A 17,160-nucleotide genomic window follows, 5' to 3' on the forward strand; every position below is an offset into this window, starting at 1 on the left:
TTCCTCAATCCTCACCCATTATAAGCTCACATGGATCGAGTTTAGTTCAGGGGAATACATTTCTCTATGGCCATGCGGAGGTGAAAACCTCACGAAGACATAGGTATGGATGTATCCCGGAAGCAATTCACTAGCCCATACGGAGGTGAAAACCTCATGAAGGCATAGTTTCTCACTCTCACTTTAAAAGGTATGACTACAACGGTCATGTAATATGATGTAGGAATATCCTACAAGACTCAAACCACAACAAACATATGACCTGACACAAACAAATGCGACAAAAGAGCCATGATTTTTCAAATCAAATTTTTAATTTTCGACAAAAAGACAGAGAATAATCAATTTTAAGACTTGACTCGCTTATCCGTCCCCAGTGGAGTTGCGAAGCTGTCGAAACCTTTTTTATCTTGAAAAACGGGGATCGACTTTAAAAACAAAAATGGAGTCACCACCAATCCTTTTTTTTAGGTGTGATCGGATTACTTCATGAAACATTTTGTTCTATTAAAATATTAACGTTGGCCCATGATATTAAAAATGGGTTCGGGAGTCGGTTACGTACGAGGAAGGATTAGCACCCTCGTCACGCCCAAGATTGGTACCAGATTGATTAACTAATGTCCTAATGTCGAAAATTTGAAAGTTTTAAAATACAATCCTTTTTAAAGAATGTTTGAATAACTCGACTTGGACTTTATGACTCACTCGTCCCGAAGGAATAAAATACTATATCCAGTACGTTAGGATACAACATTTTAAGCCCTCAAAAACTGAGACCATCTCATGATTTCCACAGCATGCAATTAAAAGGATATTTAGTTATTTCGTCAAACGAAAAACTGAAACCCAGCATGTTAGGGCACGATTTCTCGAATTTTTAAATACGAAATATTGCCTTTATTTGAAAAATCTTTTTTTATGAGCTTGGGTAAAAAATAAATAAAAAGGATAAAATCAATGTAACATTTAAAATAGAAAATTAGTTAAAACGCGAAAATGGTCATCCTTGGTGAACAATAATAATGCAAATACAATAATAATAACGAATAACATAACTTGCGGTATATAAAGACATAAATAAATAAATGAATAGGTACATAATAGGATAATATATAATAAGATAATAATCATGAGGACAAAAGTAAAATAAAATGAAATAAATAAAATAATAATTGAAATAACAAAGGAAATTTCAATGAGAATTTTATTTAAATTGAAAGTGAACAAATAAACATATGAATTAGCGTAATATTGAGTGAAATGGTTTTAAAAAATAATGATAATAAAAATAATAGTAATAATAGTACTAATAATACTATAATAATAATGACGGTAGTGATAAAATAATAATAATAATGGTAATAATAATAATAATAATAACAATACTAATAAAAAAATAGTAACAAGAATAATGAAATAAAAATACTAAAAATAATAATAAATATAACAATAATAATAAATATAAAACTCAAATTAATTAAATTAACAATAAAATGACCAAAATAGTCGAAAAGGAACTAAATTAAGTTGAAAATAGAAGTTTTGAGGTCAAACCAGAAATAAAAGAGAGGGGAAGGACTGAATTGAACACACGCAAAACAGGGAGGGACCAAAAAAAATATCCCTTCTCCCAAAACACGCCTTTGCTAGGGGGACCAAATTGAAACTGCAGCAGAACCGTGGGGCAAATTTAGAAATAAAAATAATTTTAATTTTAAAATCATAAAAAAGTGGAGGGGTTAAATGTGCAATTAACCCCTCCATAGAAAACACGCGGATCCTCAGGTCGAGTCGAGTCGCGCATACTGGCTAGGCTAAAATGGAGTCGTTTGGTGCCTACGCTTCGGCCCAAAACGACGCCTTATTGGGGGTCCTATAAATACCAAATTTTTTTTGAAAATCTTATTTTCCTTTCCTCATTCAAAAATACAAAAACCCCTTCCCCCCTTTTCTCTGCAGGCCTAGAGTCTGGCCAAGCCCCAGCGCTGACCACCGCCGTTCGCCGCTGGCCACCGTGTAGGTAAAATTTTCCCCTTTCTCTTTTTTTTGGTATTTTTAATACGTAATATATGTAAATAATTTTATAAAATAAAAAACAATAATAATAAAAAGTTTCGAAAATGAAAAAAGAAAAGATAAGGGAAAAAAAAACTCGAAGACCTTTGCTCGATTGTTGGTTTTCTATTCTTCAGGTGATTGCTACTATTTTTTTTTTTTTGAGTAAAATATGTTTGAATCTCTTCTTGTATTGATTATTTTTTGTCTCCCCTTACAAATTCTGTATATGGGCTTTTATAGTCGATCTTTACAACTTATTTTTACATATTTGCATGTACGTGAGCGAACATGCCACTGACGTGGCGTGGTGGAGCGGCGCACATCGTGAAATAGTGGTGCGCAATGTGCGGTGCCTAGAGGCGACTTGGTTGCGGCGGCTAAAGCACTTAGAACTAGGGTTTTTTGTTTTTTTTTTTTCTGCTTTGTTGGGCTTTAGGCTGTTAGGGTTTACCTGGGTAGTGTTTTTTATTTTGGGCTTTCATTTGCTTGTATTTGGTTTTGGTTTTTTAGTGGTTTGGGCCAGAAAATTTTGGCCCATTACATACATAATTGGAATAAATGTTAAGAAATTTATTGTACTAGTTTAAGATAGAGGTGTGCATGGTAGGGCAGCCAGCCCATAAAAATTTTGGTCTGTTTTCAAGGCTCGGGCACTGCCCTTCAAATATGGGCTGAAAATTTGTCCAAGCCCAGCCCGAGAAAAATGGTAGGCAGAGCCCGGCCGGCCCTACCGATCATATTAAATTTTTTTGCTTTTTTATTAAATAAAAAACTTTAAAATATAATAAATCAAATACATTTAAAACATAAAAATAAATATTAAAACAAAAATAAATAAATAATGGGACTAAAATAATTATTAAAATAATACATAAATTAAAAATATAATAAAAAGTAATTATATTAAAATTGAAAAATTGAAACAAATTAAAACTAAATTAAGAATTAAATTATATTAATAACAAAAGTTTTACAATATCAAAATAACATCAAAACAACAAAAAAAGTAAAGTAAAAGTACTAAAGTTATTTAAAATTAAAAATAAAAAAAATTTAAAATAATTTAATATTAAAATCGGGCCGGGCCGGGCCGGGCCCGGGCCAAAAAAATCTTACCCGAGGCTCGGCCCGTTTTCTAAACGGAACTCATTTTTTGTCCAAACCCGTTTTTCGGGCCTATATTTTTACCCAAACCCTCCTATTTTTCGGGCGGGCCTTCGGGCTGGGCCAGGCCGCCCAGCCCATGCACACCTCTAGTTTAAGAGTAACTCTAAAAATAAATAAAGTAGTTTAATCCTTGTATTATTAAAAAGTGAGCGATTTAATTATTGCTACTATTAATTGCTCTTGTTTGACTCACTCTCTAAATAGTAACGTGTCTAAATTACTTAGTATTTATTGGATAATAACATCCATTAATTGTAGCCCTTGTTGTCATACATTTTGGGTACACATATATATCTGATAGGGATATAATCAATTCATCTAAACATAAGTTTTGTCTTGATTTTTTTTTTTTTTGGCATAAGAGAATTTGCATTAGAATATAGGAAAAGAACCCGAGGAGTAATGAAAGAAATAGTGAGAGGAATATCAGAAAGCTAGGGGTTAGAAGACAAATACATTAAGATGGCCTCAAGTCTGGAAAACTACCTACAGATTATGATAGCAAACTTGTATCCACCATGGCCACAGCCAGAACTGACCATGGGATTGGCCGCTCACACCGACCATGGTCTTTTGACCCTCTTCATCCAAAACGACACCGTGGGGCTTCAAGTGCTACACAAAGACAAATGGGTCAATATCCACCTCATCCCCAATTCATTTCTAGCCAACATTGGGGACCATATTGAGGTACAACTCCCAAATTCTGCTTTTTTATCTTCAAGTTTTCGATTTACTCACACTACTTTAACTTGATTTAATTTCATCTTTCTATTTTTATAATATAATTAGTTTATTAAGTTGTTTAACACCATCAACTATTTCGTTTAAATGTTGATGTGAAAATTTCTCACATCATTATGTTAATATAGATTTATATAGTAGAAGGACCAAATCCATAATTTGACCCTTCGTTGAAGGATCAAATCCATAATTTGACCTTTCATTTTATAATTGGTTTTTATTTTTTTCCAAAATTGATCTGAAGTAAATCGTTATTTCTGCTAATTGATCAGATATGATTTTAAATTTATGCAAGATTCTGAGCAACAGGAAGTATAAAAGTGTTCTCCATCGAGCTGTGGTAAATGATAGAGATGTAAGGATATCCATAGCACTGACGCATGGACCGGCCTCAGACGCCACTGTGAATCCTACTCCAATGTTGCTGGAAGATGGTCAGAACCCATTGGCATACCGAGTAATGAAATATAAAGAATACTTGGAGCTTCAACAAAGCAACAAGCTCGATGGGAAATCTTACTTGGAACATATACGAAATAAAGGGATTTAATTACTAGTGTAATATTTTATGTTCGAGTCATTTGGGATTTGAAACTCTGGCTTTTGAATTAGATAGTTACAATCACTATAAGTAGAGAAAAAAAAATGAATCAAGCTTGAATAAACGATCTTTATTCATGTTTACTTTGTTTCTTTTTAAAGTGGTTTATGTTTGGTTTCTCTTCTATAATGGATTGTATTTGATTCTTAACTAAAAGCTGATTGTAATAACGAAGTATTTTTTTGACTCAATTCAATTTGATTGAACGCTCACTTCTATATTGATGTGCTAAAAAGAGAAACTAACCTCTTAAATTTTAATGATACAATGTTTTTAACACATTTAACCTAAAGCTATTAATGCATTAGGTGCCAAGTTTTTTTTTTAAAATTTTATCACGCATTTTAAATAGGAATAGTTTTCATGCACCACCAGTGAATAATAACATAACACGTCATCATTGGGCAAAATAAAAAATAATAGACTTATAAATAAATAATAACTTTATTTAAGCATAATTAAATATTAATTATAATTTTTTTAAGTTTCAATTTCAGGTGTAGAGTTTATTGTATAGGATTTAGGTTTATTTCAAATTTCGAGTCTAAGCTTTGAATTTAGGATTTATTGCTTATATCAAGTTTAGATTTTATGTTTAAATAAAATTATTAATATTTATTTATAAGTCATTCATTATATTTTTTCATCATTGATGAGGTGTTGTGTTATTATTTAATGACGACGCATGAAATTCATGAATTGTTAATTTATCAAATGTTCCTCCTTTTAATCTAGAAAGCATTCTACACCATGTGGAGTTGCTTTGGAAACAGATGGCTAGATACGACTAGCTTGATGATCTAAGGGAGTGGGTCTACGATGATGAGACCTTTTAGATGAAAGCTATTATTTTTTTCCAGTGGCTTTATGAGGAGCATTAGAAACCCATGTTAGGGCTTTCTCCCTGCTTTTTTCCTAAGTTGTGTCTGGAAGACGAACAGTTTTTGGGTATGACAATCATTAATGAGGAGGTTAAGGTTGCTTTATTTGACATGGCACCCTTAAAAGCCCCAAAGAGTGATGGTTTTCATGCATTATTTTTCCAAAGCTAATTGGAGCATGTTGGTAGTTCAGTTTGTAGGTGGGTTAAAGAATCTTCGACGAAGAAATCATTTATTCAAATCTAAACAACACTTTAGTTGTTCTTCTTCCTAAAGTTCATGCTCCTAAATTTTTTCCCAATTCAGGCCTATCAGCTTGTGTTCGGTCTTATATAAATTGATTATGAACGTCATTGCTAATTGCTTTAAATCAGTTTTTCCAAGAATTATTGCGTAGGAACAAGTGTGTTTCATAGTAGGGCATAATATTACCAATAATGTCATTGTTACACAAGAAGTCATCCATTTTATGAGGAGCAAACAAAAGAATAGGACATGGATAGTTGTGAAGATCGATTTAGAGAAGGTGTATGATCTAGTTTGCTGGGAATTTATTGAGGTTTCTCTTAAAGCCACATGTATCCCTGATCACTTTAATAATATTATTATGTTTGCTATCTCTAATTCTTCTATGCAGGTTTTTTGTAATGGTGTTCCATCCCCGAAATTTAAACTAGCCAGAGGCATTCGTCAAGGGTACCCCTTATACCCGTATTTATTTGTATTGTGTATGGAGTGGCTAGGACACAACATGCATTTGACAATTCAGAGGGGTTAGTGGTAGCCTATCTTTTTACAGATGACCTTATCATTTTTGGGAAAGCAGGCGAAAATCCAGATAGATTGTTGGGGGGAATTCTTAAAGAGTTCTGCAATTTCTCCAAACATCGGGTAAATGCAAGGAAATCTAACATCTTCTTGTCTAAAGGTGTTAGTGAAGAGATAGGAAAGATCCTTAGTGACATACTAGGGTTCAATAGGATGCAAAATCTTGAATCTTATTTGGGGATTCCTATTCTTTATGAGAGAGTAACTAATAGTACTTTGAGATTCGTTGTTGATCAAGTTCGCACTAAATTGCAAACCTAGGAAGCTAGGAAACTATCCTTAGTAGGTAGGGCCTCTTTTGCTCAGTCTATCTTATTAACGATACCAAGTTACTTCATGCAATCAATGAGGATCCCTAAAGGCCTATGTGACGAGATTGAGCAATTGGTTAGACAATTCATTTAGGGGGCTCTAAAATGGAAAGGAAGATAACGCTTGTAAGTTAGGAGTTTATTTGTCAAAAAAGATCCCATAGGGGCTTTGGGTTCAGGAGTTTGGAGGACCAAAATACTTCTTTCTTGATGAAACTTGGTTTCAATCTTATTTCCAATTTGAATGCTTCATGGATTTAGGTGCTTAGATCAAAGTATAAAGTACCTACTGGTCTACTTGAGTCCTTAACTCAAGGGTGTCACTCTTTTCTTTGGAGAAGTCCTTCTAAAGTGTGGCCACTGGTTAGAGAATCTTTTATGGTCAATTGGGGATGGTAATTTAATCAATTGTTGGAGTGACCCTTGGATTCCAAATTTTGGCCATTTGTTAAATCATATTCCATCTCGTTCGAATATGGAAAGGGAGAACGTGTTAAGTAGTATGGTTTTGGAGGATGGGCATAATAATCTTGATTTATTTCACCTATGGGTGTCAGAGGATGTGGTTAGGCTTATTATAGGTATTCCTCCACCTCAGTCGGAAGTCGGTCTTTATGGGATCACTTGGGCAAGATCCTCTAATGGTTCTTTTTCAATCAAAAGTGCATTTTGGAAAATTCGGGAAGAGACTTGGAATCCCAAGAATGACATATGGAAATTACTTTTGAAGTTTCAAGGCCTTCAACGATTTAGATATTTTATTTGGCTCGTTCTTAAAGAACATCTTCTAACTAATTCTGAACGTGCGAAAAGAGGACTTGGGTTAAATGGTTATTGTGGTTTATGCGACAATGAATGTGAAGACATTTTACATGCCATTGTGACTGTCCTGCTATTAAGGATACTTGGAAAGAGATTATTCCAGTGACCAAATATAATTCTTTTTTTTCCAGGTGTTTTGCAGGATTGATTTCAGCTAACCTTCAGATCCATCTCAATTTGCATCTGAACGGGATAGACTGGCAATGCTTCTTTGGTATGGTAGCTTGGCTGATTTGGAAAAGCCAGAACCTCTTTATCTTCCAAGGCATAACGTGAAGTACTGAGGAATTGATTAAAACCTCCTTCAGTTGGGCTAAACAATACACATCAGCTCTTAAGGTTATCTCCAACCGTCAAGTTCCAATAGTAGTTGTGCCAAATATTGGGAATTGGATTCAATTGAATTTAATTGAATTTTGACGAAGCAATAAAAGAGGAATCCAAGTTTGCCATGATCGGGGGAGTTCTTCATGACAGATAGGGCGGCTGGATTATTAGGTATAACAGGGGTGTGGACATATGTTCAGTTCTCGACTCTGAGTTATGGGGCATTTTGGAAGGATTGACAATAGCTATGGATAAGGGTTTCGACAGGGTGTTAATCGATTCCGACAGTTATGAGGCTGTACAAGTCATTTAAGGGAGTACTACAAAGGTGTCAAATTCAAATTTGGTTAGAATAATTAATCTTCGGGTGGCTAAATTGTCTCAATGGTCGATTCAACATATTTCCAGAGATTTCAATAAAGGAGAAGATAGTCTAACTAAAATGGATGTTGATAATAAGAGTAGTACCCAATTTTTTGAAATGCCTCCAAGGAGGCTTAGTTATATCTATGATTAATTTTTTACAATGAAATTTCATTCAAAAAAAAAATCATCCTTTTAAATATGTATCATGTTAGATTTGAATTGATGCTTAAATGCTCAAATCTAATATATCTATTCTATAACAAGATTTTCTTGCACATATGATTAGTTTTAGTTCGAGAGTAGTTCTCCAATTGCCATGTGGGACCAATGAAATGCTGACAACTGTTAGTTTAGTAATGTTTCTAAAAAACATTTTTGGAATAAAAAAAGTTTTTGAGAAAATGCTTAAATTTTCTACTTTTGCGTTTGATTAGTTTTTAGCATTTGAAAAATATTTTTTTTTCTCTCAAAAGCATCTTGTTTAATAATATTTTTATTTCAAAAGTGCTTTTTCAAAATACTTTTAATAATATTGCTAAATTAACCCTATGTAATTAATGATTGTTTTATACATTATTAGTATTTTATTAAGAAATTCCAAAATATGTCAATGATCTAATTTGCGCAAATATGCAAGCAAGAATTATGAAATCACAGTAAATATGTTTTAAAAATTAGAATCCAATTTACGAAATAATTGCAATTGGAACTTTATTTTCCACAAATTAAAACCAAATGTGAATTTTTAAAATAAATTTGACTATTGAATTCAATTAAATGCATAATTGAGAGATATAACGAATGGAATTTAATTTATAGTGTCAATTAAATGCATGATGTCTTTGGTATATAATTAAATGCATAATTGAGAGATATAACGAATGGAAACAAATAAAAATTATTTTGATATCAATTACCAAAAATTTGGGGATTTACTATTAAGATTATCCCTTTTTTTTCGATATATTTTTTGCAGAAGTTTTAATTTAGTGTTTATGTTTGTGGAGTGTAACTTGCATTTTGAATGAAATAGGATCAGCGACATTATGAGAAAGAGCCGGCATCTCGACGACGCGATACGTAATGTCACGACGTGGCGATGTGTTCTCTACTTAATCGGATTTATTCTCCTAGTTAAAATTTGATTATTTTTTCTAGTCAAATTCTGATTTATCCAAGATGTTTTAGTTATATTTGACCTCCGAATTGGCTTATAAAAGGGCCTTAGTAACTCTAGAAAGGTTGATGAAAAATACAACATAATACAATTAAGAAATAGCTTTAACAAAGCTTTAAGTAAAATTTGTGTTTTAGTCGAAGGGCTTTGTATTTGGGGTTTAAGGTGTAACGCCCTAATTTTCGGGAATCCTGTGAATGTTGGCATAGGTTTAATTATGTTAGTGGGCCTCTAGAAAGCCCAAACTTAAGATAGAACCCGACAATTTTAGTTAATTTTTGTTCCATAAGAAAAATGGGGTGAAATTATGAAATAGGACCTATGTGAAAATGTTTGAAAATGCTATAGGCTAAATTGAAGTGGCCAAATAAATATGAGTGCAAAATAGGAGGATTTGCATGACAAACCTCCCATTTTACATGAAGTGGCCAGCCATCATATTGTTGTAGACAAAATGTACACTTGATATCTATAATTTATGGTACAAATTGATACAAATTGATAATAGGTTAGGTAAATGTTCCATGATAATGGGTTAGGTAAATGTTTCATGATAATGGGTTAGGTAAATGTTTCATGATAAGAATTTCATGTCTTTTGTATTAAAGAATTAAATAGATGAAATATGAAGTTTTATTAAAAGAAAAAGGGGTGAAAAGAACAAAGTTTTGTCCATCTTTGTTCATCATAGCTGAAAGTTAGAGAAGAGAAAGGAGAGGAGAAAGCTCTTGAGTATTCGGTCATTAGGAGGAGGAAAATTGAAGGTAAGTTCTTGGTACCTTGCTTCTATTTTGAGGTTCATGAGTTCTTCTTGATTCTACTTTAACTCTTGAAGTATATTTTGATTTTTAGTTGTGTTGTGAGCATTTAGTCATGAATTAAAATGAAGGAAATGGTTATTGTTTCATGTTCTTTTGATGAAAAATGGAAGATAGGTGAAGTTGAGCCAAACAAATGAGCATGCATGTGCCTTAGATGTTAAAGGGAAAAATCAGATAACATGTTGTGCTTTAAAATGATGAAATGGAGATTATACTTAAGTAAAATCATAGATATGTGATGATTGATTGGTGATATACATGTTTAAATAACAAGCATGCAAGTTAGGTGTGAAAGAGTGATTTGGTAATAAATCTGCTTGAGACAGCAGGAGTAACGTGACTTTGGAAAATCACCATAAATTGTGGGAGATGAGTTAGAAGCTGAATAAATTATGTAATTAAAGCTTAATGAGTCTAGTTTCAAATGGAATAAACTAGAACATATTTTTAATTCTGTACAATGAGAAATTTGATTCGTAATGAAGAGTGGTCAGATTAGTCAAACAGTGAAATATGGGAAACTTTAAGAAAAATCTGGTATTGATTGGTCATACCAAAAATTCTGAAAGTTTTATGGATAAAAGATATATGAGTCTATTTTCAGGGAAAATTAACGGAACTTGATTTGGAGTTTCGTAGCTCCAGTTATAAATAATTTAGTGACTGTTGCTCAGGAAGACAGCTTGCAGTGAAATTATGATTATGTGGTAAACATTGACAAAAATTTGTTAATGAGTTGCTTATTGATTTCTTATAAGCTTACTATGATCTGTAGGTGTGGTTGACCGAATATTGTAAGGGATTAATACGTAGTTCGTATTTGAATAGTTAGATTAACGTGTTAGTAATCCAATTGTAGGCGGTTCGTGTGTGGATCTTGTCAGCATATCGTCGCAAACAGGTGTGTAACTGACACCCTCTCATAGACTAGATTGGCAAAAGCGAAAGTCGAAATGCCGAAAAGTCGGTATTTTGGGAATTTTGAGTGTCTGAATGCTCGTAAGATAGTTGGGTTTGTATATTTGGTAATCTAAAGTAATAAACTGCAGTACGCGCGATTTCGTTCATTTTGATAATTTGGGCTTAATGGGCCAAAGATCGGGTTCATGGCCCAACGGGCCCAATTCGGTAAGTATGCGCGGTAAGTGTTCTGATAGTATGTAAATAGTTAGGATATGCATGAAAACGCTAAAAGTAGCTAAATTACTATAATACCCCTATGTATGAAAAATTATTGTTATACCTCTAGGTGTAAAATTACCGTTATACCCCTAGGGTTAATTTTGATGAAAAGCATGACGATCGATTCGTATGATGTATGCCATGATTATATATCATTGCATGGGGACATGGGTTATATTATGGAGGAAGCGTTCGGTGGCTATGCCACAAATATCGATCTGGTGGCTCGCCACAAATATTCGATCTGGTGGCTCGCCACATATATCTGCTCGTGGCTCGCCACGATTATCAGATATCGATGACTCTGTCACATTATTCATTCGCAGCCATGCTGCAAATTCGTGGTGTGTAGCGGTTGGGTGGGTCGAGTTGTCTCCCCACACGGTGTAAGGTTGGTACGGGGTGTATACGGTTGGATATGGTTGGGTTTTTGCATAAACATGTAATATCTGCTCGTTCTATTATGGGCCTATGGGCTTTATTCGAATTATGTTCGGCTAAGGCCAACTTATTCTATTTCGTGGTTTGAGTGATATAGGCTATGGTTGGGTTATTTTACACATCGAGTTTCCCAAACTCACCCCTTTTATTTTAATCCACGAGGTAATCCCCAACCATAGTGGGCTTGGAGTCGTGAGGGAATTGAGTGGCCACCGCTCGAAAGTTTGATTTTCTTCCGTGAACTAGACATCCTTTTAATTACGTTTGAGGTTTTGGGCTTTTAAATGTAATAAGGCCGCTTATTTATTTTTGATGGTTTTTAATATGTATTACTAAGATAGGTAATACTTATTTTAACTGTTGAAATTGGATAGCTTTAGGGCGTGTTTTCAAAAACAACAGTTGATTTCAAAATAACACGACAACAAGCAAAGCTTCCGCAATGAAAGTATTTTCCAAAATTAATCACTTTTCCTAAAAATAACTTAATCGAATCGGTTTCCTAGAAATATCCATGACGTTAAGGTGTGGCAATGGCGGTATGCATGTCTAGGATTGGATCCAAAGGGAGCTTGGTACTTAAGCAGTCCGATAGACTCACCACCTCTTTTCCGGTTTCCTACCTGGTGCACAGCTTCCATTCACTTTAACCCTTAATGAATTAATCTTTTGAACATCAAGTACGATTTTCTGGACTTAGAATGGAAATTTTTTATTTTTTACGTTTTTGATGTGGCATGCCGGATCCGGCCATAACTTCTGGGTCGGGTTTGGGGTGCTACATAAGGTTTGTTTTTATTATCTCCATCTTATAATTTTTACATTTCTTTCTTATTAGTGAAATCTCTTTTGCATGTGGTTTTTTATCCTCTTAATTGAGGGTTTTCCATGTAAAATTTGTGTGTATGATTTTCTCTACATTTTCTATTTTATTATTTATACGAGTCAATCTCCAACAATGTATTATGAAAAACCAAAAAAAATAAAAATAAAATTTGAAAGCCATAAAACATAACTTAAAACATTCGATGACAACAATACCTTCGGTTTTAGCTGTACTCAACGTGAGATGCACGGATGGGGTGAAATTTATTAAAGTCAACTTAATTAAGCTATCAATTTTCAAATTTAAAAGATCAGTGGACTTGTGTCAAATTTTTGGATAGGATTCAAGCGTTTTTGGATTAAAATGTCAGCATAGCATTTGAAGAGCAATTTTTTAGTTTCGAAACACACTTTGAATCACTTAATTTTAAAATTAGGAGTTCAAATTATGATTGTTTTAGTAAAGATTGCGTGAACAAAATTTTTGAAAGAGATTATTATTGGAAATTATGAGTTTCGAATTTTAATTCGAGTTTAAATTATATTGGGTTCAATTTGTTAATTTTTATTTTTTTATATATAAGACTAATATTAGTTTATTAGATTTTGTTATTTTATTTATTTATTTCAAATTTTATTAATTTATTGGTTTAAATTCATTGGCTTAATTTTTATTATTTTATCATATAATACAACATTAAATTAAATATTTCAAATGTATTTATTTTTTTTCTTTTCATTTCAATAAATTCAGAATTAATTATAAACTATATCTTTCCGTCAATAAGAAAATCGATGGTTGGCAAATAAATTTTTGAATAAATTATAGGTTTTGATTATATTTGACTTTTTACACAATGCCTAGAATTACGCATAACTCCTCTCCAACCCATAAACATAAGAAGAATAATACGCTTCGACGCACTCAAACCCATGTCCTCCTCCAATGGTAACAATGTTCATGTCAATCGGGTTAAGACTTAATCAACAAAGTCAGCAAATAAATAAATTAATTGAAAAAATAAAACAATAAATACAATGTTTCATAAATTACCCTTGACTTTCTTTTTCAAAACAATAAACAAATTAAATAGTATCAACAATTAAAGAAATAATATAGCAAATACCATTTATATCAAATTTGATAATAAACAAGCCATTAGGTACAAATGTTTTATACGAGAAGTCCTGCCTACAAAAATTCAAAGAAAAATGTTTTATTGGTAAATTTCTTTTTTCATGTTATTTTAAGATTTTTTGTTTATGTTAATCATTTTATGTATTTTAATATTTCTTATATTTTATAAATTAAAGCAAAATCCGGAGAAATATATTGAAGACATCAACTTCCAGATTACTCCAAAAAATGTATTTTATAATAAAAACTATTATAATTTCAAAAATTAAAATGCTGAAGTTAATACTACAATTTAATTCGATAAAAAATTAGTTAACAAAAGGACTTGAAATCGTAAATCCTCAATCAAAATCAATTGAAAGTTTAGGCACCGATTTCAAAAGTATGCCATGAAAGATCTGAAAACTAACAAAAGGAAAGACAATTAATTCATTTGACATCACCCAAAAAGAAAAGATAAAAGTTATTAAGAAACATGGACGAAAATCCATTCTCAGGCTTCATTTGGATGGGCGATTAATTGCGGTGCGATGCGTTTAACTTACTTTTTGTCTCACGCTACAATATTGTTACAGTATTTAATCTCACCGCCACCGCTGTTTTTACACTAACTGCAGCTAAACGCACCACCCATTCAAATTCACCCCCAGTTTGCTGTCAAGAACCGTGTTTCAGTTCTCCAGCAGACCAGTCAACTAATTGGAATTGTTTCCAAGTTGGTAGAGCAAGAGTGGCTCCCATGAGGGCTAAGGGTTCATGATTTGATAAACATCTTTTACTTCATGAAAAGAAACTGCCCAAATACGAGTTTACGTACCATTTAATTTTTGGAAGACTCATTGGTGAATATTTCTTGAATATAGAGTCTGTTCAAATTTGATTACCTGTTTTAATTATTTTTGACATTTTCGAGCGGCAAGTTGGCTACTAACAGAAGAAAAAAGACAAATTTGTTGTTTTGGCATCACCCAAAAATCAAATTGAATTATTAGTATTAAACAACACATGAAATGTAAACATGCATTTGCATATCCCTTCTCAGTTTTTGCAGTCAAGAATCGTGTCTCAGCCTCTCTATCGCCGCCCTCGGTGTTCCCACATGGCAGCCATTGCTCCAATCGGTCCTCAGCTCTCACAACCATCCCTTTCTCACCCACCGCCATCGAAGCTAACGACCGTTAAAGCACTATCCGAATCGTCCGGACTTTCTTCCATCCCTTCCATTTACACCTTCCCAAAACAACCCAACCACGAACCAGTTTCAGACACGAAAGAACCAATTCCCACCATCGATTTCTCCCTCCTCATCTCTAGTAATCCCGATGAACGGTCTAAAACCATCCGAGAACTTGGAAAAGCCTGCCGGGACTGGGGCTTCTTCATGGTACAATACATATATACATATATATACATAGTTATGATTTTCAAAGAATTTTAGATTTTTGATAAAATGAGCATTATCAGGTGACCAATCATGGGGTGCCGGAGAGGATGATGAAGGCAATGATAGAGGTTTGTAGGGAATTTTTCGAGCTAACAGAGGAAGAAAAGGGAGAATGTGAAGGGAAACATGTATTGGATCCTATAAGATATGGGACCAGTTTCAACCCATCAGTGGATAAAATTTTGTATTGGAGAGACTATCTCAAGATTTTTCAGCATCCTGCCTTTCACTCACCCAGCAATCCCCCTTCCTTCAGGTTTTTTCTATTTATACCATTAGATCGGTTTCAGAAAACAAATTACGTAGCATTGTTTAATGAATAAAATAAATAAAATAGTTTAATCCTTATATTATTAAAAAGTGAGCAATTTAGCTATTGCTGCCATTAATTGCTCTTGTTCATTCACTTTCTAAATAGTACTGTGTCTGAATTACTTAGTAATTATTCTAACATAATTCGATAATAACATCCATTAATCATAGCTCATGTTCTCATACATATTGGGTTATATATATATATGATATTGATATAATCAATTCATCTAACATAAGTTTTGTCCCAACTTTTTATTTTTCTTTTGGCATAAGAGAAATTGCGTTAGAATACAGCAAAAGAACCCGAGAAGTAATGAAAGAAATAGTGAGAGGAATATCAGAAAGCTTGGGGTTAGAAGACAAATACATTGAGAAGGCCTCAAATCTGGAAAATTGCCTTCAGATTATGATAGCAAACTTGTATCCATCATGTCCACAGCCAGAACTCGCCATGGGGTTGCCCGCTCACTCCGACCATGGTCTTTTGACCCTTCTCATCCAAAACGACACCGTGGGGCTTCAAGTGCTACACAAAGACAAATGGGTCAATATCCACCCCATCCCCAATTCATTTCTAGCCAACATTGGGGACCATATTGAGGTACAACTCCCAAATTCTGCTTTTTTATCTTCAACTTTTGGATTTACTCACTCTACTTTTTGATTTAATTTCATCTTTCTATTTCTAGGATATAATTAGTTAATTAAGTTGTTTAACACCATCAACTATTTCGTTTAAATGTTGATTTGAAAATTTCCCACATCATCATGTTAATATAGATTTAGTATAGTAGAAGGACCAAATCCATTCTTTGACCTTTCATTTTATAATTGGTTTTCAATTTTCTTTCCAAAATTGATCTGAACTAAATCGTTATTTTTCCTAATTGATCGGATATAATTTTAAATTTATGCAAGATTTTGAGCAACAGGAAGTATAAAAGTGTACTCCATCGAGCTGTGGTAAATGATAGAGACGCAAGGATATCCATAGCACTGGCGCATGGACCGGCCATGGACGCCGCAGTGAGTCCGGCTCCAATGTTGCTGGAAGATGGTCAAAACCCATTGGCATACCGAGCAATGAAATATAAAGAATACGTGGAGCTTCAACAAAGCAACAAGCTTGATGGGAAATCTTGCTTGGAACATATACGAAATAGAGGGATTTAATTTCTAGTGTAATATTTGTTTGCATATTGTAAATCTTTCTAAATTTGGGTTAATTTTGGGTTCGAATTATTTTATGTTCGAATAATTTTGGATTTAAAACTCTAGCTTTTGGATTAGATAATTACAATTACTATAAGTAAAGCAAAAATTAAATCGAATTTGAATGAACGATCTTTATTCATGTTTAGTTTGATTCTTTAAAGTAGGTTCAGATTTGGTTTCTCTTCATTAAGAATGTTATTATTGTGTTTGAATTTATTATATTTAAAATTATATATTTTTATACTAAATTAAATAAATTTATTTTTGAACATTAAATGAATATGTTCACAAACAATTAAAAGTTTGCACATGTACAATAACTGAACAAATAATATATTTTTAATAGTTTAGATATTAAATATAAATATTAAAATAATAAAACTCAAACAATTGTTATAAATATTTTATTATTAAGTGGCATCAAAATCTAGATAAGTTTTGATATACTTTAAATTTTAATAGTCATAAGAAATAGAATTTTATTTTATTTGTTG

At 32.9% G+C, this 17,160-nt stretch overlaps 2 protein-coding genes and 1 long non-coding RNA gene across 3 annotated transcripts; all 3 read left to right on the top strand.

The window, feature by feature from the left end:
• Positions 1–7,068: 7,068 nt before the first annotated feature.
• LOC108462805 (uncharacterized) lies at positions 7,069–7,521 on the top strand. Its single transcript, XM_017762707.1, has one exon. It carries the CDS (start codon positions 7,069–7,071, stop codon positions 7,519–7,521), a length of 453 nt encoding a protein of 150 aa, XP_017618196.1.
• Positions 7,522–9,871: 2,350 nt separating this feature from the next.
• LOC128286897 (uncharacterized) lies at positions 9,872–11,919 on the top strand. The gene is made up of 3 exons (XR_008277580.1): positions 9,872–10,049; positions 10,966–11,007; positions 11,892–11,919. It is a non-coding gene; the product is annotated as an uncharacterized LOC128286897 (long non-coding RNA).
• A 2,562-nt stretch (positions 11,920–14,481) lies between these two features.
• On the top strand, positions 14,482–16,782 carry LOC108462933 (2-oxoglutarate-dependent dioxygenase 19-like). The gene is made up of 4 exons (XM_017762848.2): positions 14,482–15,076; positions 15,157–15,392; positions 15,725–16,052; positions 16,370–16,782. Exons 1-4 carry the CDS (start codon positions 14,711–14,713, stop codon positions 16,622–16,624), a joined length of 1,185 nt encoding a protein of 394 aa, XP_017618337.1. The 5' UTR covers positions 14,482–14,710; the 3' UTR covers positions 16,625–16,782.
• Positions 16,783–17,160: the final 378 nt, after the last annotated feature.

Source organism: Gossypium arboreum, chromosome 13, assembly GCF_025698485.1.
Source record: "Gossypium arboreum isolate Shixiya-1 chromosome 13, ASM2569848v2, whole genome shotgun sequence".
NCBI classification, from domain to species: domain Eukaryota; kingdom Viridiplantae; phylum Streptophyta; class Magnoliopsida; order Malvales; family Malvaceae; genus Gossypium; species Gossypium arboreum.

Coding starts and splice junctions, on each gene's coding strand:
- LOC108462933 (XM_017762848.2), top strand. CDS start 14,711: ATGCATTTGCATATCCCTTCTCAGTTTTTGCAGTCAAGAATCGTGTCT. Junction 15,077..15,156: donor GGGACTGGGGCTTCTTCATG/GTACAATACATA, acceptor GAGCATTATCAG/GTGACCAATCATGGGGTGCC. Junction 15,393..15,724: donor AGCAATCCCCCTTCCTTCAG/GTTTTTTCTATT, acceptor TTTTGGCATAAG/AGAAATTGCGTTAGAATACA.
- LOC108462805 (XM_017762707.1), top strand. CDS start 7,069: ATGGAAAGGGAGAACGTGTTAAGTAGTATGGTTTTGGAGGATGGGCAT.